Source organism: Phocoena phocoena, chromosome 1, assembly GCF_963924675.1.
Source record: "Phocoena phocoena chromosome 1, mPhoPho1.1, whole genome shotgun sequence".
NCBI classification, from domain to species: Eukaryota; Metazoa; Chordata; class Mammalia; order Artiodactyla; family Phocoenidae; genus Phocoena; species Phocoena phocoena.
In genome coordinates this window covers 44,432,339-44,454,429 of record NC_089219.1, presented here as the reverse complement: position 1 = coordinate 44,454,429, position 22,091 = coordinate 44,432,339, and the positions used below count along the sequence as shown (strand labels likewise).

The following is a 22,091-nucleotide window of genomic DNA, read 5'->3' as shown; positions in this document are numbered from 1 at the left end:
CATCCATCGCTCACGGTCACCTGATCTCTTGCTCCTGGCCAGCCCAGGGCGGGGCATCCGTATCCTCAAGGAGCAGCCACTCTGGTGTGGCGGCTGTCACTCCGGACAGAGCAGAGTCACCAAAGCTACTCTGGAAATTCAGACGTCAGGTCTCATGCCGGGCCTACTGAACCAGAACTGCCAAAGGGCCCAAACAGGTTTAAAAGCTCCACAAGTGTTCGAAAAACCCTGATGTCTTGGGATCAGGGCTTCTGGCTGGATAGCTGAAGAGCCTGGCATGAGCACTGCTGCTTTTCGGTCCCCAGGGCCCCCAAGCTGTACCCCCCACCAGGAGACAGAGGTTTCCTGCAGTGTAAATTGCTCCAGGGCAGTGGGAGGATACACATCAAGGCACGTTTGCTTCAGTTCCAATAACCTGCAAGCCTGGGCCCCAAAGCCTGGCACCCATGACTCTGAATGCTCCCACCTCTTCCAGTAGAACCTGCCACCCTTCCCTAGGCCAAGCCTCTGGCATCAGGCTGGTCACCTCATTAGCCTCTAAGCGTGCCACATACCACCTCTGTTCATGCTGCTCCCCTCCCACGAACGTCCTTTTCTCTTAATTAGCTAAGTCCCCCTCTGTGTTCAAGACCTAGATCAAGTTTCTTCTGCAAAATCCTCCCAGCTCTTCATTTACTGGTAACTAGTGATGATGGCCTGTCTCCATGCCTGATGCTGCTTTTAACCCTGGATGGACACAGTGTTGTTAGTTAAATGAATTCACACTCACAGCTGGCACACCACATTATGGGGTACAGACACCATTTTTTGCACAGTAGTGACGTAGAAATAAATTAGCATTCTTATCTGGACTAGCCACTCATGCTGCTGAACAAGAAGTGGCCATGACTCCTCTCTGGAGAAGAGCCATGTGCACTGCTGTGTTTTTATGTGAGATACTGGGAGGGGGTCAGTTCACTTCCCCCTTGTCATTCACACTAACCTCTTCCTGGTGGTCAGTGTAACAGATTTTTGCAGGAGACAGAAATCTAATAGACAAGCAAAGAGAGAGGATGAGATGTAAAGAAGTATGGGAGGTAATGGTGGGGTTGATGTGAGGGGAGAGAAGACCTGTGCCTGCCTTGGAGGGTCTCACCATGGGCAGAGAGACAGCCACAGAGCCACTTTTTTCCAGAGAACGGAGCCCCAGGGGGAGGGAGGTGGGGCTTGTGGCCTGGGTTAGAGCCCAACTCAGTCATTCTTCCCACAATCTGACATCTTCCAGCTCGTGGGCCTCTTTTCTCTAGAATCCACTCCAAACCAGCCCCCAGCCTGACCGCCTCCTCAGACAGGCACACGCAGTCCCGCGGAGGGCCACCTATCCTTGGCCAGTCGTGGCTTTGTAAGGCACAGTGAAGGGAGTGAGCAGGTAGCAGAGGTTCCAGGGGAAGAGCAGGGTCTCGAGTCACTCACCAGATGTGTGAACTTGACCAAGTCTCTTAGCATCTGAGCCTCAGTGACCTTGTCTGTAAAATGGGAAGAACACCTCCGTCCCTCGCCGGGTTATTCTGAGAATGAAATAAGAGAATGCACTTGAAGCACCCAGCATAGCTCCTGATACATCACCAGTCTTCTCCAAGGCCCAGATGAGATGTTTCATGAAAACCTCTACCTGTGTTCCTTCTCTCAGCAGGCAGCCCCTTGGGGTGACCTCTTCCTTCCTCATGCTCCTTTAGCACCTGCAGCTTGTCACCTCCTCTAGAAAGTCTCCCTTGACTCAGGTATGCTTGGGTGCTCCCTCAACACTGATACAGGTACAGTGCATGTAGCACTCCTCCATCTGAGTCCTGCACATCTGTGTTCACAGCGGCCTTTGCAGGGGCATGGACCACACGTCTCCATACTGCACATTGTCACCTTGCCCAGAACCATTCCCCACGCCATGATCGTCAAAGCCTCCTCATTTTCCCTGAATTCCTAGTTCTTACTGCCTCTTGATTTTCTCTGCCCTCACATTCCTACAAGCAGTCACGAGGCACAGCCTTTGCCAGTTTCCCATTCAAGTATATTTCCCTTGCTTCAAGCAGTTCCTAAATTTTGCAACTTCACCAAGAGTTGGGAGCAAGATCACAGGTGAGGATCACATCTAGAAGTGTAAGCCCTTCAGCCGTCTCTTGGTTCTTTCTTTCTCTGTCTGTATATTAGCTATCTATGGCTGTGTAACAAATTACCACAGACTTAGTGACTTAACACCATTTACTATCTACCAATTTCCATGGGTCAGAAGCCCAGGCATGGCTCAGTTGGATCCTCTGCTCAGAGTCTCACAAGGCTGCAATCAAAGTGTCATCTGGGCTGTGTTCTCATCTGAAGACTCAGCCAGGGAAGAATCCACTTCCAAGCCCATTCAGGTTCTTGGTAGAAATTATTTCCTTGTTAAAGGCTATCAACTGGAGTCCACCCTCGGGTCCTACCTGTAGTACCCTGCCTTCTGACCATCTCCAAAGGCAGTTCCCAACATGGCTCTTTGCTTTGTCAAGGCCAGCAGGAGGATCGTCTCTCTCCAGTCTTCTAAGGCAAAGTCTTATATATATAATCATGGGAGTAATATCTATCACCTTTGCCATATTCTGTTAGAAGCAAGTCACAGATCTCACCCACACAGGGAGGGGGATTACAGAAGGGCATGGATCACTGGGGGTCACCTTAGGGTGTGCCCACCTCTTTCCTCTCTCCACACCTTCCTTCTCTCTACCCTTCTTCCAAGACCAGCCAAAAATAGTGCCTTCCTTATCTTTATAAGTCACCTCCACTCATGCCCTGTTCCTGGAGTGGGGTTAGGTGGACGTGTTGCTCAACTTCTGGTCCAAGTAGCTCATCAAGGAATTTCTTCTGAACCCCCTTACCATAAAAAGAATCCTGAAGAATTTGAATTCACCGCTTTCTCAGGGACATCAAGGGTCTGGTACATAGTAAGTGACTAAGAGCTGCTTATTAAATAAATAAAGAGCAGTGGAGGGCTTCCCTGGTGGCGCAGTGGTTGGGAGTCCACCTGCCGATGCAGGGGACATGGGTTTGTGCCCCGGTCCGGGAAGATCCCACATGCCGCGGAGCGGCTGGGCCTGTGAGCCATGGCCGCTGAGCCTGCGCGTCCGGAGCCTGTGCTCCACAACGGGAGAGGCCGCGACAGTGAGAGGCCCACGTACCGCAAAAAAAAAAAAAAAAAAAAAAAAAAAGAGCAGTGGAAGGAAAGTTGAGGCAGAATTCAGGGAAGTTTTATGACCTTCATTTGAAATGACCCCTGGAGGATGATTAGGAATTGTCTTTTTAAAAAGGTTGGTACTTTAAAAGGTTATATAAACAAATTACAAACATTGTGGATAACAACAACAAAAAAATCCCATCATTCCACAACCCTAATTCTGCCACTGTTCTTCCTGTAAATGTTTGTTCTTGTCATTCTTAGTAGTGAATTCACTAGGCCCAGGGTGTGGTCCTTGGCTGACTGGTTCAGAAGCTCAACCTCATCCGAGTCCCTGAGCTGGTCAGGGCTGTCCTTTGATGCTGACAAGAGGCAACCAAATAAACCAAATGCCAATTGATTCATCCACAGAGATAAATACAGTTGCCAAGGAGGACGGATGCACACAGCCTCTGGCCAGAGCATTTCCCCCTATAGACTCATCACTTGGGGACCCCGCTGGTTAAATCTGTTTGCTGGCAGGACAATTTAATTATTTAATAGTACAACCAGTATGAGTCCAGGTTTGCCATTTTCAGTTAGTTTCTGGGGCCGCAGGTGGTGGAGTTCCATTGTATGTGCATTTAAATTTAGTGAATTCAATTACATATGCTATGAAATAGAGAGAAGATCATTTAAAGGAGACAAGTGGCCTCCCCCACTTGAAGAGCTACGTCCAGGGTGAGTGTACCGTGGGAGAGCTGGGTCTACCTCACTCTAAGCCAGTCTCAGTTCCCAAGTGCCTTTCAGAGTGAGCATCTCCCCACATCGTTATTGTGATTCTAGGCCATGCAGAGAGGGTGGTTTTGTTTCCTTTTTACATCATGGCCGCTAAGTGTATGCTGACTGCTTCAGCTGGTGTTCACCTTAAGAAACAGCAACCCATTCCAAAACTGGGAGGAAACCTGTCTTGAATGAAATTATATACCTCCTGAACTTAACGAACAACTTAAGGGATCTTCAAGGGCAAGTTTAAGTATGAGTGGTTTTTGCTTTATATACTGACTTGAGAACTGAATGTGCCAAATATGGTCCTACTTCTCCTCCTCCTCCTTCTTCCTCTTCAAGAGGAAGCCCAGTGTCTTCCTCTTGAGGCCTGCATCCATTGGCCAAGGTCAGCTTATAAGTAGGTAAAGAGAGAACTGGAACATCTGATCTCGCCATTAGCCCTGTTGCTCTGGTTCCTTCCATATGGTGTCACTGTTGAACACAGGTCTTGCATGGTTTGGTTCAAGCCTGAACATGGCCCCTTGCAGTAACATGTCCCTGCTCAAGCCACAGGGATGCTCTGCTCTGGCCCCTAGATCATACCAAAGAGCTCAATTGTTGTTCCTCAAAGCAACCTCAGTCATGTCCTGAGCTTAGCTCCCTGGGGTTGATCCCTGAGTCCATTTTCCATCCTGGTGGGTTAGCCCTGGAGACCTTTAGTGCTGACAGACCTTGGTCGTGAGCACTCTAGTATACCCTGATTCTAACTTCAAATTGCAAGGAGCAGGGGTTGGGGGTCTTAGTCTCTTTTTTCTTGGAAGGCTCCTGAGCCTCTCATGCAAATCAGTGCCCCTTTCCATCACTCTACAGATCTTAAGGTCTCAAGGAGGGGTACTTCCATCAAACCACAAATCTCTCCCTTCCCCCGGACAACATGCGCCTTCTTGCCTTGCATTCACCATTTGAAAAATTCTTCTAAAAACAAAATCAACTGTAAGGAGACTCGCTGTCTCTACCTTTGAACACAAAAGCCTCAGACAAAATTTAGAAAACTCTGCCTCATGTTACGTTGGCATAGGAACTAGTAGTCTGACGATTAGGACCCGCCATGGCATTGTCATGTCCTTGAACTAGGGCCCCCTCTCCCATCGGTGGTACTTGAACGGTGCTGAGTTCTTTGCCACTCTCCACTCTCTTCTCTCTGCTCCACTGCTGACTGATTCCATGCTAATTACACCTTCTTTCATTAGAAAGTCAAGCCTTTGGAGCCTTCCTTTCCCATTTTCTCCCTGTAACACCACTTGTTGCTACTCTGATCCCTTTTGCTTTTAATTTATGGTTTAACCCAAAGAATACTGGCAACTTTCTGTTCTTTTAAGTTCTTGGAGGAAACCTTACTGTTACTTCTGCAAAAGTATGCCTATCTGCTTTTTTCTTTTTTTCATTCAACATGATATAAAAATGCCCATGCCACACCCTCATCTTTGTAATCACATATGACTGTTCCACTCAGAGGCTGGAGCAGAGTTTGCAAAGCCCTTTTCCTTTTACTAGACACTCAGGATGCTGCTGGATACCCTGCTGGGGCATCACTATGCCCCAGGATTCTAGATGTACCTCAGCCTCTGTTATTTACCACACTCTTCACCTCGGCCATAGAATGGACACAACGCCATCTGCAGATTTACAAAGAAATTCCCAGCAGGTGCTGCGTGTGTTGGGGCCAGGGGGCGTTTTGTCCCCACTGAGGCTGGAGTTTGCTTCTAACGTTGGGAAGTCAACTGAACCTTGTTTTCACACATCTCCAGGCAAGAGCAATACAAGGAACCAGGGGTGGGTCGAACCAGCATCTGAATCCAGCTGGGGCCTCCAAGTCTCCACTTGCTTTTTGCCAAACCCTCCTCTCCCCTCATTCTTCAATTTCTTAAACCAGCCATCATTCAAGGAAAACTGAATCCATGTGTTTGTGATTCACTGATGCTGAACATGGCAGAATGTTTTGTAAGCTCTACATCGCAGCAGAGAAATCCGAGGGCGTGTGTGGGTTCGTATGTGAATGTGTGGTGTGGGTCTTTACATGTGGGTATGTTGTGTGTGTATGTGTGTGCATGTGTATGTATTGCTTTTCTTTCTATTGTAAGAATTTTAAACTGATTTTTCTTAGAATCAGGAAGTCACGTTTGGCCAAAGAAACCCAACACTCCCTTCTCCCCCTTCCTGAGGAACTCTAGTTTGGCAGAAAACTCCCAAACACCCTCGTTCTATCTTACTGTAGATGGTCCTGGGCCAAGCAGCCGTCGGAGTCTGGTTTGGGAGCCAGTGTGCCGGGGGCGTCCCAGGATAGACAGTGAGTGGGAGAGGGCAGGAGGAGTGGGCAGCCACGGCCTCTGCAAGCCATGGGGCAACTGTTCTTAGCAGAGCTCTGCTGACCTCTCTGATGGGAGCCCTGGGATCGCTCTTTGGCCCTCTTGCCCAGTCACCTGATCGCCTTACTCATCAGGAGGGGAAACATGGCCCAGCTGTGGGCTGCGGGTGGGATCAGACCGTCAGCCTGGTGACTCTGAAAAACTCCCAGATTTCATCACCCATCACAGACTCCCATGCTCTTTCCCCCTTCCAGTTAGAGAATTCCTGTTCATCCTTCAAGGATCCATTCAGCAGCCCCCACCCCTGGGAAACCTAGCCTGATTCCCAGGCCAGGCTAGACCCTGCTTCCAGCCTCTCTCAATCCCGGCCATGACCCAGGGTTTCGTGTTGTCCAGACTGCAGGTCTCTCCACCCACCTGAGGACCACAAACCCACCTCCTTCGTTTTTGGGACCGCATAGCACACAGAGCAAGTGTTCAACGTGGGGCGTGCTGGGGACCTCTCTGAGCCTGGGGAGGTGGGTGAGGTTTTGAAAAAGCTGCTACTCTTCTCTGTGGAGACACTGCACGGAGAGGGTCTCGTTTGAGTGCCTGGGGCAGGCAGGCCCAGCCAGGGCCTTTGGGGAGTAGACACCAGCAGCCCTGATGCAGGAGGGAAGGGAGGCAGGGGACCTGTGTTCCCTCTGGGTGGGGTCTTTCCCTCCCGCTGGAGCAGGGCTCCTAACCATGGCGTAGTGGCACTGGTCGTAAAAACCAGTGATGGGCAGCCCAGGGAAGTCATTCCTAGCAACAGTCTGCGACCGTAGAGCAGAGTAACGGTCACCCGTGGGAACACTGTTTCCCTCCCACCTGCCATTCTTTGCCTTGTGGGAAAGAAAGGGGCAGGGGTTCCGCTCACGTGGATTGGGAACTGGATCGACCCTTATTACACTCAGGAACGCAGCCTTTCCAGTGGAAAGGGGTTGCGACTGGTCGATGGTCAGAAGTGAGCTCTCGGAGGGCTGCAGCTGCGGCTGCTTCAGCTTTTGCTTTTGACTGAGTTCAAGCTTGTTATTTTATTATTATTATTTTTTTAGATGCTGGGGGTAGGAGTTTGTTAATTAATTAATTTATTTTTGCTGTGTTGGGTCTTCGTTTCTGTGCGAGGGCTTTCTCTAGTTGCGGCGAGCGGGGGGCCACTCTTCATCGTGGTGTGTGAGCCTCTCACTGTCGCGGCCTCTCTTGTTGTGGAGCACAGGCTCCAGACGTGCAGGCTCAGTAGTTGTGGCTCACGGGCCCAGCTGCTCCGTGGCATGTGGGATCTTCCCGGACCAGGGCTCGAACTCGTGTCCCTGGCAGTCAGATTCTCAACCACTGCGCCACCAGGGAAGCCCCAAGCTTGTTATTTTTGAGTTCCCAATCGATCCCCTCCCCATGCCCAGGGGTCTGGGAAGAAGAGACCTGCAGAAGGCAGTTGTGGGTGCCAGGGTGGCAGCGCCCCCCCAGGCCCATGCCTGTCTCTGTGCCACCTCCTCCCTCTCCCACCCCCTGAGCCCTGCACTCCCTCCCCACCTTCCTGCCTGCCTCCATCCCGTGGAATCTAAAGTGGAACCAAAGAGGTTTGGTCTGTGTGGCTCCAGAGGGCAGGGCTGGGCCCAGTGTGGAAATTCTCTTTCCTGGAGGCAGATTTCATACTAATAAGCATAACTAGCCCACAGTGGAGGTAGTGAGTTCTCTGTCCTCTGAGGCGTGCAATCAGAAGTGGTAGAGGAATTTCTGCCCTTGGGAGGGAGTGCTGGGACCAGATGACCCAGACCTTAGCCAAGTGGGAGTCTGGCCTCCTGCCTCAGGTCTTAGAAGGAGTTGGCTTGAGGGTGGGGCTGTGGCAGGGACAGCCGGGAAGCATGATTCGGTGCTAACGTAGCACTTGCTGTCAACTGCTGGGCCTGTCATTTGCTCAGGGGAAGGAAAAAGACCTTAATATTTGGAAGGGCTGACGAGACTCCTATGGACCCCCAGATGCCTCCATCCGCTTGCCTGTCGGGTGGACTGCCTGCAGCTGCACCCAGGGACCAGCTTGGGAGAGCCTCCCTGACTAGGTCACACGAAGCCACAGCCCAAGGATATGGCTCCTTCCTGCCTTTAACTTCCTAGTGCAGGATGTCATGACTATGGATGTTGTCACACTAGTAGACCAAGGTTCAAATCTACTTACTCACTGTGTGACTTTAGCAAGTTGCTTGCACACCTCCAGTGACTGGGAGTTCACTACTTCTCAAGGTGGTCCCTTCCAGGACGGGACAGCTCTGTTTGCTAGAAAGTTATTCCTGGTGCTGAGCTGAGATCTGCTTCCCTGTGGCTTTCCGCATCCATCCCAGTGTTCCCGGGGTCTGCTCTGCTGTGCTCACTGTCCCCTGCCACCTACCCCAGCTGCCCTCTATGGGACACACACCTCCCTCCCCTGTCCCTTTCCCAGGAGGGTCTTGACGTCAGGGCAGGTCCATGGCCTCCTCAGCAAGCCCTCGGGGCTTCTAGCCCCACAGGCTGAGGGCCCCCCACCCCTTTGGCACCCTTATTCCCCAGTGACTCACCAAGCTGACAGCAAACAAACCCCCAAAGTCCCCCTCCCACGTGCTGCCACTGCGGCTCAGGCCCCCCCTCCACCCCAGAGCTTGTGCTCTCCGAGCTGTTGAAGCCAAGCATGGCTCTGCATGTGTCCGTGTTCTTCTTCATCATGTCAGTCAGAACTGGCCTGAGGTCTGCTTGGTTCCAACTCCCTCATCCAACACATTAGCTATTCCTCCCAGCTTCCCAACCTCTACAAATCTGATCCACATGCTGTCAGTGCCCTTGGCCAAGGTATTGATAAAAACAACCAGGAAGGAGAGGGCTGAAGGGAGAGCCCCGAAGTACACCTCCAGAGACCCTCTCAGGTTCTCAGTACTCAGAAGAGGGGACTGCCTGTGGTAATCATTCCCCGAAGTTCTCAGAGGACCCGGTGTCAACTGCTTGATGTCACACGGACACACAGTGCCAGGGGCCTTTCTCTAAACCTGGCAAGGGGCTCAAGGCTGGTCCAGGTGACTTTTCCTCCGGGAACCCACAGTGGTCGCTCATGGTCATCAGAGCTCGGAAGTCACCCCTTTTCACAACTAGTCTAGAGTTCCACCCTGGCTTAACATCACACATACACACCAGCAAACCTGCACCCAGGCCAGGCCAGGCCCTGGGCTCTGAGGGCCTAGAACTGAGCCAGATTCAGCCTTTCCCTGGAGGAGCTCACAGTCTGCTGGGGCAGGTAGTCACAGAACAGACGATGCCATCACAGAAGAGTGCTAATTATTGGAATATATTGAATACTTGCTATGTACCAGGCGCTATTCTAAACCTAGATCAATGCTCACAATAAACCATCATTATCCCCATTCTATCCTCCAGTGGAAACTGAGGCGCACAGAGGCTGAGGAACTTGCCCGAGGCTCCCAGCTAGTGAGGGCTGCGTGCAGGAGCGTCCGGGAGCTGCCTGGCCTAGTCAGCGGGCTCAGGAGGCCCTCAGAGGGAGGAAGTACCTGAGTGGAGACTAGAGAGATGGGTAGCAGCAGCAGGAGAGGATGGGAAGGTAAACCAGGGAGGACAGGGGCAAGGGGACTGGGTTCCTTCAGTGTTCACTGCTTCGCTCAGCACGTGTTCCCCCCAGCCTGCCCTGCGCCAGAGCTGGGCCGCACCGTGGGGGTTCAGGGCTGAGCATGGCGGCAGAGTGCCGTGTAAGAAACTGGGAAGCACGGGGCGCCCTGGGGAGGTAGGTGAGATCGCCGTATCAGGGAAGACTTCCCAGAGGAAGGATGTCTGAGCTGACCTTGGAAAGAGCAAGTGGAAATTGGTTGGGCTGGACAGGTGTGTGAGGGCTTGGGGGGTGTGGGTGAAGAGTACCAGGCTAAAGGAACGACCAGCACAAAGATGGTGCAAGGAGCAGCAGGGAGAACGGGGTGGCTGGAGAGGTGCCAGTGAGGAGGAGGAGCGTGACCCAAGGCCTTGGAGGAGCGTGGACAGCTCCTGAGGGCGAAGGGGAGCCACCAAGGACTTCAAACAGCGATGGGCCCCCAGCAGCCTCAGCAGCCTGTCCGCCCTCCGCAGTGAAGCGTGCAGGCAGCGCTGGGCGCCTCCCGATGTTATATGGGGTCACCTTACCCACCTCAGGGGTTGGCGTGAGAACAGGTGAGGGTCAGTAGTGGCCTTTTTCTCCCTCCATTTCCCGCCCCCTGCAAGTGGAGGGGTTACCAGATGGAAACAGGCTGGGCCCAGGAACCAGCCGGCTCCCCAGTCACATCGAGCTCTTGAACCATAATCCCGGGCCCTGGGGGCGGGGCGGGGGGAGGTGGCCAGATGGCTTCGGAGGGAGTCCCAGACTTCTGGGCTTCCTGAGGCGCTTTGCCAGGGCCCTCGAGGATGTGGGGGACTCCCAGGAGCACCCGGCCATCGTGGGAGTCGCAGAGGCAAGGTTACCTATTCTCCCCTCACCGTAAATCACAGAGCCTGAAGGAGCATTTGAAGTCATCCTCATGGAATCTCCCACTCAGCCTGGAAGCCTTGATCTAGCCTTCCAACAGGTGGCCACCCAGCCTCCATTTGGATACCTCGAAAGATGGGGAGCTCACCACCACAAATCTGAGGGCTGTAGCCATGGGGCAGGTCATGAACTCCGAGCGTTGAACTAAATAGGCATTACATGGGCTGAATCACATTAAAATCATGGTTAGCCAAAACCGGAAGGCCTTTTCTTGCACAGGAGTTAAACCAGGTCGTACCACGGAGAGTCACTGTGGGAGAAGGGAAACCCCACAGGGCTGAATCCCTGTTCCAGTCTTAACTTCACAACTAGGCAGCTTGGCCAGTTAGCTCCACCCCCCTGAGCTTTATTTTCCTTATCTGTAACTCAAACTGCACAACCCAAGAAGGCAGTCGCTAGTCATAAGTGACTACTGAACCCTTGAAATGTGGCTAGTGCAATGCAGCAACTGAACTTTTTGTTTTTAATTAAATTAAAATTTTAAACCAGAAGCCGTTTTTCTAAGCATTTTTATGTTGATTACACAGTGAAATGATAATAATTTGGGTAAACTGGGTTAAATAAAGTGTTATTAAAGTTAGTTTTACCAAAAATGAACTTTACCTGTTTCTTTTGACTTTCTTTTTTTTTTACTGTGACTACTAGAAAATTTAACACTACAGTGGCTCACATTATCATCACTGACAGAACGTTAAGGATCAAATGAGGTGGACGTTCAGGTGTTTGGGGACAGTTAAGCTGCCGATGAATTACGGTTTCTGTGGCTGCTGGCCCTTGAGGGGTTGTGTTTTTCATCATACGAGCAAGACATGCTTATTCTCGAAATAATAGAGAATGTGGAAAAACATTAAAAACAAACCAAAACTTGCCCATTATCCTACCACCCAAAGACAGCTACTGTTAAACTTTAGTTTTTCCCCTGTGCATGTCCATGTGACCTAACACTCCCTGCAGAGCACACCACCCCGGCTTGTAGGTTCTCAGAAAGGTCACTTTAACAGCTTGGCCCAAAAGTCTAGACCTCGAGGAGCCCCCTCCAGCCAAATGGCAGGCTGTCAAGGAAGTCACTTGAACATCCTTTCCTGTGACTGTGAGTTCCGGGAGTGGCCACCATCTCACGCGGAATCCAGGCCCTCCCCGCACTTAGCTCCCGTTCTGCTCGGCCTCTGCCATCACCTGCGGTCACCCTGGCACTGGCGGCACCAGCCTGGGGAGGGGAGGGTCTGCTCTGTCATACTGTCAAGCAGTTCCTCCCCAACCGCTCCCACCTCGGCTGCTCTCCTTTCTCTTCAGCCAGTAGAAAAACCCTTTCCATTCTGCGGGCGGGACAGACGTTCCACAGCGGAACTGCTCGTGTCCCAGGTGATGGAATTCTTTCCATTTATTCATCAGCCCTCTCCCTCCCAGAGCCCCTGTGTCCGGGGTCCACTCCTGCTATATCTGGAACCTGCACCCCCTTCCTTACCACATCCGCTCTATCCCTGAGCTGTACCACCCCCATGTTAGACCTCTTCTTCCTCAGAGTGGCCTTCTGAGGAGCCCTTTGCCCCTTTCTGAGATCTGATTTTCATCTGCACCCCTCTCCTGCACAATCCCTCAAGCATGTCTATGTTTATCTGGACCACAAACCTCGAGAGGGGTCTGTGTCACAGGATCTCCAGGGCACCCTGCACACTATCTTGTACTCTGCTTTCTCCACTTGACATAAAATAGGAACATCTTTCCAATGACACCATCACTTCTGATGGCTGCTTAGAAGCCCACTGCATGGCTATGCTGTAACTTTTAATCTCATCTGCCTTGATGATTGAAGTTGGTCCCAGCTTTTTGCTTTACAAATACCATTTCAGTGACCCTCCCTATATACTTTGTTTACTTTGATATTCTCAGATCTAAGGACTTCTTAGTTCTCCCTTCTCAGACATGCAGCAAATTCTGCTAGATGTGTGTTACCCCATTCTCCCCTGTGTGCCCCTTGGCCTGGCGCTCAAGGCCACTCCTACTCCTGAGCTCTGTCCATCTTTTCTGCCCCATATCTCACTCTACCTCACATATGCCTGAGCTCTGACCACATTAAACACCACAGTGTCCCCACACTTTCCAGCCTCCCTGTTATCTTCTGGTGTCCCACTGCCTGGCACGTCTGCTCCGTCTCCAAATCTGCCTCATCTTCCAGCGCCCCTTCCTCCACGTAGCCTTTCCTGATCCTCCTAGCTACAAGTGATCCCTCACTCCTCTGAATAAAGATAGCACGTCCTTGTCCCCTCCCTTGTGGTATTGATGCAAACACCTTGACCCCTGGTTACCTGAGTCCAGTTCTGTCCCGAGTGTCCATGTCCATCTTCTTCCCACCCCCCGCAGCAGCCAGACCAGGAGTTACTTGAGGTCAGGGACTGATTTCTGATTTCTTTCTGTGGGCACAGGGCGTGGCACAGAGTGGGCACGTGCTAAAGGATTGAATAACTACATGGATGAAGGAGGACAGGCCTGGAGCTGGGGAATGAGTTCCGGTCCAGCTGGCCACTAGTGTCCTGTGTGACCTCGAGCAGGGCCTCTTCTCAGGGCCATGGCTTCCCTGTGGCCTGAAGTAGTTGGACTTGGCTGTGAGGAAATTCTGTTATGGTCAGAGGCCTGTTTGGCCCTGGGCCGAGGTGCTGGCCCTTGTGTGGGGATGATCTCTCTCATGGATGATGTTGCAGGGTGGCCCCCATTTCCCCTGGCCACACAATCTCATTATGAGCCCTTCAGGATTTATATCTAAGACCCACCCTAAGCCCATCACTAACATATGGTGTCCTGGCAGACAGGCATGAATGGAGGTTGTAAACATTGACTCATTCATTCATTCATTCACTCCTTCATTCAGCAAACTACACTCCAGCAGTGTAATTTGGTTCTGGCTCTGTGGACCCAGCATTGAATCAGACCCAGGCCCAGCCCTGGTGGTGCTTCCAGTAAATAGTCAACAGTTTAATGAGGTGGGGCTGGGACAGAGGGCAGCACAGAGGCCCTGGGAGCCCAGAGAAGGGGCCTTACCCCTGCCTGATGGTCAGGGAAGGCTTCCTGGAGGAGGGGACCCTTTAACTGCATTTTAAAAGGGGAGTGAGGCTTTGCCACAGCAAGCAGGGAAGAGCAGGGTGCTCACAGGCAGCGGTTACCGTGGGGTGCAGGAGAGGCTTTCTGTGCTCAGCCCTGATGCTAGATGTAGCCTAATGATAAGAGGAGGTGGATGGGGAGAGATTATCTGCTCTTGTTTACATGATTAAAACCAGACAAATACTTCCTTTATCTGAAAGAATGAAAAGGCTTTGGGGAAAAATCCTTTTGGCAGCAAAGTGCAAGCATCTCCTTAGCTAATCTCTTGCTCCCCACCTGCCCCCATCCCCCTTCCCCAGCCAAACAGTCATGAGAAAAATAGCTCCAGGGCTGACTTGCTCTGGTGGGCAGAGAGCCAGGGTCAAGGCAGGTGGGGAGTGGGGAGGAGCCAAGAGGAGAGAGACCCACAAGCCTCTCCATACAGTCTCGCGAGAGGAGAGTCTGGGCCGGGGCACTAACCCAAGACGGCCACAGGGTGGCACCTCTCAAGGAAAAATCTAACCATGGCCCCATTTTTTAGATGCAGATCCTGAGGCCTAAAGATGGAGGAGTGACTTGCTTGCCTGGGTCACATAGCCAATGGGCAGAACTGGGACCAGGACCCAGGTCACCAAGTCCCAGCCCAGGGCTCTAACTCACTCGCTCATTCACTCTCACTCATTAGTTCATTCAAAAGCCTGCAGTAACCACCTGCTTGGTGGCAGGACAGAGAGCTCATGCTGGGCACAAGGGGCCCACAGAGAAGTCAGATCTGCTCCTCTTCTCACATGTCCTCAGTCTGATGAGAGCGACAGACAGTGACAGTGACAACCAGGGTCATGACAGAGGAGGCCGGGAGCTGTGGGACCCCCAGAATGGGCTCCTAAAAGATTTCACCCAAGAGGAGGCACTGAGCTTGGTCTTACCTGCTGGGTAGGATTTGGGCAAGTGAAAGGAGGTACTAAGAGGACACCAGATATGGAAAGGTCTAGAGGTGTGAACGGGCTCGGCTGATGACACTGGGCAAGGGGGAGAGAGCAGAGCAGAGAACAGAGAGGCTGGATGGAGCCTTGGGGACTGGATTAGTGGGGGGGATCCCCATGCCTGCACATTCCCTGGAACGCTGTGAGGGTGCTAGGCAGAGCCAGGAGGGGTACACCTGAGTGCCTGGCCTGCCCACCCACAGACGCTGACCCCTATCGCTCTCCCAGCTTGATGTCCGGCCTCGCCTCCCTGGATGCCAAGACCTCCAGCCGCCTGGGCGTCCTCACTGTAGCGTACTACCTGTGGACCACCTTCATGGCAGTCATCGTGGGCATCGCCATGGTGTCCATCATCCACCCGGGCAGCGCAGCCCAGAAGGAGACGACGGAGCATAGTGGGAAGCCCATGATGAGCTCAGCAGACCCCCTGCTGGACCTCATTCGGTAACTCCTGCCGCCGGCACCCTGCTTGGGAACGCCATGCCTGGGCTGGGGCTGCTGACCTCACAGGCCCAGCCCTGCATGTCACCCAGGGGGCAGAAGAGGGTGTGGGGATGAGGTGCCCAGGGTCTGCCCTTGATCACTGATGGTAACAAGGGGGGCAGCCACAGAGGCCACTCTCTGCCCCCTCAGCCCCCGTGCCTCCGGCTGGGCTCACACTGAACTGTCCACCCCCATCAAGATGGGATGAGTGGGAGGGCACAGGGGACACAGGAAGGGCATTCCCGAAGAAGGCAACAGCTGTGCAAAGGTCCTGAGCTGGGAGGTAGTATTATGGGGAGAAGTTATGGCCCATTCAGTGTGACTGGAGCTTGAAATGTGAGCGGGGAGTGGACAGTCATTGCTGGAGAAGTCGGTTGGGGCCAGACCATGAAGAGCATTGGGAATCGGGCCCCAAGTTGCATTTTATCCTAAAGGCCCCCGGAAATGGGTTTTAAACCTGGCAGTAGCATGTTCAAACTCAGAAGGCTCCCTCTGTCCGCCAGAGTGCTGGTGGACCGGAGGTGGGGCGCATGGCAGGCGGGGAAGACGGAGGCAGGGACTGGGCCAGGCTGGCAGCCATGGGCCTGGGGGAAGAGGGAAGACTGCAGGCTGCTCAGGAGGTAAAATCAGTCTGCAAGAGACGGTGAGAAGGGGGGAAGGGTGGAGGCGGTGGGAGTCTGATTGAAAGGGCGTGAAGGTCTCTGGCCTGGGCACCTGAGTGGACAGCAGCGTGGTCACAGGACCAGAGGACAGTGCTGGAGCAGGTGCGGACCTCCTGAGGGAGGCGTCAGCTGAGGGTTGGCTGGTGGATCTGAATCCTGTGGGGAAGTCTGAGCGGGAGATGGAGGTTGAGAGAGCAGCAGGTAGAGGTGTTAGGGAGGCCCTGATGGCAGAGGGGTCTCCCAGGACAGTGTGGGTGAGGACAGCAGGGCTGGGACAGAGCTCGGGGAAGCACCACACTGGGAACAGTTTATTGGGCTCAATAGGCTGCCCCATTAAACGTGCTCTGGGGGCTCCTCTGGTCCCTCCCATTTTCTCACCAATTTCAGATATAAGAAACCCAGTCCAGTCTAACAGTAAAACTCCAGACTCATCCAGTTTAAAGCGAATCCTGTCCTAGCCTTTTGCATCTGATTCAGACGTGGAAAGCTGGAATGGGAAGAAGGTCCTAGCAGGTTTTGCTCTCTTTCTTGCTGCACCTACTCCCCTGTTGCTAGTCCCGGGGGTGGCGCAGTGAAGAGGGAGAGGGAGTGAGCTAGAAAGGTCCTCCTTTATGGTAGTGGGGAGAGCCGGGGTAGCTGCTCCCTGGTGGTTTTTCTTCAGCGGAGCTTTTGCGGGCTCTTTGGGGCCCCTCGTATCACTGGTGTCTCTCACCTGTTATTCCCTTGACTCAGTCGCTCCCTGCGCCATCTGGCTGCTCACAGTACCCTCCTCAGGCCTGACCTCTGGTCAGCTCCTCTGCTGGGGACACCTCCCCGCCCCCCGCCCTGGTGATCCTCTTAGGCAGTGTCCCTTCTGCAAGGTCCGCACTGGCCCGTGAAAAACACACACATCCTTGCTGGAAACGCAGCCCTCTCCCAAGGCCTTTGGATGTGAGTCAGGCACCAGCCCCTACATACCTCAAATCTTAGGGGACACCGCCAAGGTCTCCTGGCTTAAAGTTAGGGAGAAGCACTCCTCTCGTCCTCAGCATACAATCTCTCTCTCTCCCTTTCCCTTTCTCTTGAAAAACCCTCACCCTCTGCATCAGTTAGCTGTTGCCGTGTGACAAAACATCTGAAGACCTAGTGCCTCAGGACAACAACCAGAAGTCTACGGGTCAGCTGGAAGTTTCTGCTGACTCGGACTGGGCTTAGCTGGGCTTGCTCATGTGTCTGCAGGCAGCTGGCTGCTCAACTGGGGAACAGCTACTCCAGGGTGACCTTGGCTGAGATAATCCACCTGGGCTCCACCTGGTGCCTCATCTGCCCGTAGACCAGCCTGTATTTATTTCATGGTGGTGAGAGGGTTCCAGGAGAGAGCTAGCATGTTCTTACGAGGAAGGTAGAAGAACAAGAGAGGCAAAGAGAAACATACAAGTATTTTTCCAAGTCTCTGCTTTTGTCAAGTCTGCTAACATCCTATTGGCCAAAGCAAGCCATGTGGCCACGCCCAGACTCAGGGTGGGAAGGGTTGGCAATGTGACAAGGCAAAGGCATCCATGAATGAGGGCCTTCAGTGCAATCAAGCTACCACTCCCTCCATTTTCTCCATTCTCCAGGTTCTTTTTATCCTTTGAGATGTGTGGTGAACCAAAGATCACAAAAATACCTGCAGTTTTGTTCCTGTTGTGTGGTTCTCACCCACAGGGTCAAGAGCCAGAGAGACCCAGGCAAGGTCTGTTGTATCTACACTTACTTGCCTGGTGATTTCATCTAGTACCATGGCGTCGTACACCTTCTGTACACTGATGCTGCTGAATTTTGTTTCCAGTGGAAACCTCTCACCGGCACTCCAGATTCTTACATACACTTGTCTAAAGGCATCTCGAAATTAGCACATCCAAAGCTAAACTCTGGATTTTCCCCATAGATCTGTCCTTTCCTCAGTCCTGCCCATCTTAGTCTGATGCCTCTCTTATTCTCTCATATCCTGCATCCAGTTTGTCAGCAAATTCTGTCAGCTCTACCTTCAAAATGATATCTTAAACCTTGCCCCTTCTGTCTCCCTCTGCCACTCCCACCATCGCACAGACCACCATCGCCTCTCACTCGAGGGTCCTGTATGGTCACCTGCTTTCTCTCTGTTTCCCTACAGTCTGTTCTCAGCACAACAGCCAGAGGGATCCTTTAAAAACCTGCCCGCAACCTGTCACAGGTCGACAAAATCCACAGTGCTCACTATGGCCTACAGGCCCGTCATGATCCCCCCACCATGCACAGGTTGGCCTCTGACCTTTGCTCCAACTCTCCCTCCCCTCATTCCAGCCTGCTGGCCTCTGTGCACGCCTCCAAACGTGCTTAGGGTCCCGTCTGGGAGCTTGGTCTTCCTCGCTGCCTCTGCCTGGATGGCCCTTCCCTCCCTCCATTGACACCGCTGCCGTGTCACCTCTTCAGAGGGGCCTCCCAGCCTCCGTCAGCCTCTCTCCTCATAGCTTGGATTACTACCTGACACTACCCTATCTGTGTATTTCTGTATTTCTTTTTCTGTCTCCCCCACTGGAATAAAATATGCTCTGGGAGGGCCAGTTAAAAATCACCCCACTGTGGGCTTCCCTGGTGGCTCAGTGGTTGAGAGTCCGCCTGCCAATTCAGGGGACGCGGGTTCGTGCCCCAGTCCGGGAAGATCCCACATGCCGCGGAGCGGCTGGGCCTGTGAGCCGTGACCGCTGAGCCTGCGCGTCTGGAGCCTGTGCTCTGCAACGAGAGAGGCCACGGCAGTGAGAGGCCCACGTACCGCAAAGAAAAAAAATTAAAAATCACCCCACTGCATTCCGGAGCCTAGAACAGCAACTGCACGGCAGAGGTGCTGAGTGTTTGCTGATTGCCTACGTGGGATGCAGGGGCATCGGTGAAGCCGCAGGGTTTGAAGCTGCAGGAAGAAGCACCAGCACAGGGAGAGTGGCTGAGCACACGAGGCGCGAGGCCAGGTTGAGCCCCAGCCGCGCTGGAGGGCTGTGTCCAGCTGCTGGAGCAGGAGGAGAACCAGGAAAGCCGACAGCCTGGAAGCCAAGGGAGGAGGAATTTTGAGAAGCTTCATGTCTAAGATGCACTATTTCTAAGATTTGGTGACTATGATTCATCATTTCTTGGATCCTATGATTTGAAACAGCCTTTCCCTGTGGTGGAAGGATTGTTGGCGCTTGGGGAGCCCCGCCCTCCCCAATGGCCTCCCCTGCTTGGGGGCTGAGGGCTCTGGACCCGACCCACATGTCAGAGTCAAATGTTCCAGGAGGAGTTCCTGCTCTCAGTTGCTTTTCACGTGGTGAAAATCTATCCTTCTGGTTTGAGGTTTTTCCCCCAGTCGCTCTCAACCCTGAGCAAGTTGTTTTGCAAAGCTGGGTGGTTGGGCATCACTGACACCATTTCTTAGTCAGAGAGCAGAGCTGCAGGGGAGATCACATGCTTCCTGCAGGGAAGCTCGTCTCACCTCTGTGTGGTCGCTGTGTTGCTGCAGGCAGACCAGCCCCCTCCCGGGGCCTGTTTCCCCCGTCGGTTTCAAGATCCCTTCTAGCTCTGTGGTTCCGAAACACAAAGGCCTAGAGGCCAGTGAGGAGGCTTCTGGGCACAAGCAGAAGGTTCTGGAGGTGGGTTGGTTCCGGGACGAGGTTGGAAGGACGGTGCAGAGCTCAACCTTGCAGACCTTGATCCCAGGTGAGGGGGTGGCTGTTCCACTCGAGAAGGGGGAGGCCGGAGGTGAGTTTGGGAAGGATGGATTGGAGCAGGGTAGCGTGGAGTGGGCAGGATGTGCCTGGAGGCATGGGGACACCCTGGGAGCGGGTGCAGTCACTTTCGTTCCATTCAGCCCACTTTTACTAAGTAACTGCTCAGGGCAAAGACATTGTGCTGAGAGCCGGTGGGGAGGGAGAGGGGGGAAATACAGGTCCCTGCATCCAGCTGACAACCATCTTAGGACAGACAGACCAGAAGAGTGCCCTGGACAGCTACTCTCTGCGACCCTTTCTAGCTCTGACATTCTGAGAGGCCGTGCAGAAAATGAGGACACCAGCGACGAGGGTACCAGCGGCCCCCTCACCCTTGCTCTGGCCCAGAGCAGTTGCCTACCAACCAAGAACACAGGACCAGGGCAGGGAACTGGGAAATGGAGGCAGGTGTGCCTAAGGAAAAGTCAGAAAGATGAGGGGTCCAACCGAACAGGGAAATAAGGCCCACTGCATCCTTCAGGGAGGGAAGATACGCGTCCGTCTCTCAAAGATGATCCAGAGGAACACAATAGGCCATGTCCCTGGATGACTCTCCAAGGCATGAGTTCATTTCCCAGGGCTCCAAGCGGGGGTTCCAGAAAACTGACGTCTGCTCACAGAGCAGCCTCACAGAACAAACCCAAGCGGAACACCAGTCAGAGCTGGGCCCCTTCTTTGTTTTCCAATCTTTCAAAAACACCAGAGAGATTAAGTAATGACTTGGGTCTATTTATAGCTCCCAGTTACCCGCTCAGGGATTGGATGAAGCTCTTGGGAGCTGTGCTTGGAAAGGAATAATTCCCACCTTTGGAGCTTGGATTGGGGATGGGGGTGAGTTTGGAACCGTCACAGTGGGAACTTACAAATAGTAAGTGAGGTGGACCGTGGCCTTGCCCCAAGAGATGTGGGGGGGGTGGAGCCCAGGGCAGAGTGTGTGTATACTTGATGGGCTTGGCTGCCAATGTCTCCCAGGTACATTACGTCTGCATTTTACGTAACCACCACCGGGAACACAGGCCTCATGGGGCAGACAGGAAGGCTTCCCGTGGGTCTTCAAAGCCAAAAGAAAATGGTGCATATTTTTTCATTTAATAATCAAAGGTATACTTCTTTATTAAAATCTGAGGGTAAGTTCATTGAGAATTAGTACGACCACATGTATTAGGAAATGCTCTCGGCTGCTACTTCACAGAAACCTGAAGCAGCAGAGGCTTAAGTAAGGTAAAGGCCTGCATTTTCTCCCAAATAAGCAGACCAGAGGTGGCAGCTCGTGGTCATCAGGAGCCCGTGCTCCCTCCACCTTGGTGCTTTGCTGGACTTACTAAGCACTTGGCTTTTATCATCAGTGTGTCTCATGGTTCAGTATGGTTGCTGAAGCTCCAGCTATTATGTCCATGTTCCAGGCAGAAAGAAAAGAGCTGGAGGAAAGGACCAAAGGGTCCTGGCTGCATGGGCATCTTTTAAAGCTTTTTCCAGGAAATGCCACCCAATGACTCCCACTTACATCGCATTGGCCACCCCTTTGGCAAGAGAGGCTGGGAAACAGGGCTTGATGGCAGAGCCTTTTGGTCTCTGTAACATGCCTGGGTTTCTGTTGGTGAGTAAGGAGAGAGCATGGAGACTGGGTAGACAACTAGTCATCCTTGCTGCAGCACATAATTTAAATTATTGTCATTTTAAAGAAGCTGTAGAGAGATGTATGTATGAGGTATAAGTTCCATTCGGTTTCTTACATACGGCCTTTTGAATGCCCTTGGTTTCTGCTCATGCTAAAGCAGCCTTCCCTCTAACCACTTTGTCACTCGAACCTACTGGAAGTGTACCCAGGAGACATTTTCAAACTGTTACCACGTGATGCAGTGTGGGCCTCCTCCACTCTGGTCAGGAGCGCCCAGGGCCGGTGGGTCATGCGCTCCGGCAGGCTGTGTGCCTGGCGTGACTTTGGCTCTGTTTGCTGTCCAGAGCCCTGGCAGGCAGCTGTTATTCTGGTGGCAGAAATCTGCTTACCACTCATCAAAATACAGCCTCACGTGAGCTGCTGCGATCTCAGCTCCCGACCCTGCTTCTTCTCTCCCTTGTGACAAAGCTGAAATCAGTGGGGAAAGCCAAGACCATTCTCTACCAGTTTTCTGCCATGGTAGCTCATTCTAAGCCCTCTTTCTCCTGCCATATGCTAACCCTGAACCTGTATTTTAGCAACAGTGAAAAAAATGATAGTTTCTGCTTCCCAACAGTGGCTGCCAGGGTGTAAAGTTAAGAAAGAATGCACACTCATACTCATGTGTATAACTCCATGCATGTGTGAGCC

The 22,091-nt window shown here is 52.7% G+C and overlaps 1 protein-coding gene across 2 annotated transcripts in view; it reads left to right on the top strand.

Moving 5' to 3' along the window:
* The window catches only part of SLC1A7 (solute carrier family 1 member 7), a 46,144-nt gene that overhangs the window by 10,607 nt on the left and 13,446 nt on the right, over positions 1-22,091 (top strand). The window contains exon 3 of one of the 2 annotated variants that reach the window (XM_065896435.1): positions 15,127-15,342. The exons of the other annotated variant lie outside the window; for it this stretch is intronic. Coding sequence (XP_065752507.1) covers positions 15,127-15,342 — 216 coding nt within the window. The remainder of the gene's footprint in view (positions 1-15,126; positions 15,343-22,091) is intronic. 2 annotated transcript variants of the gene reach the window in all.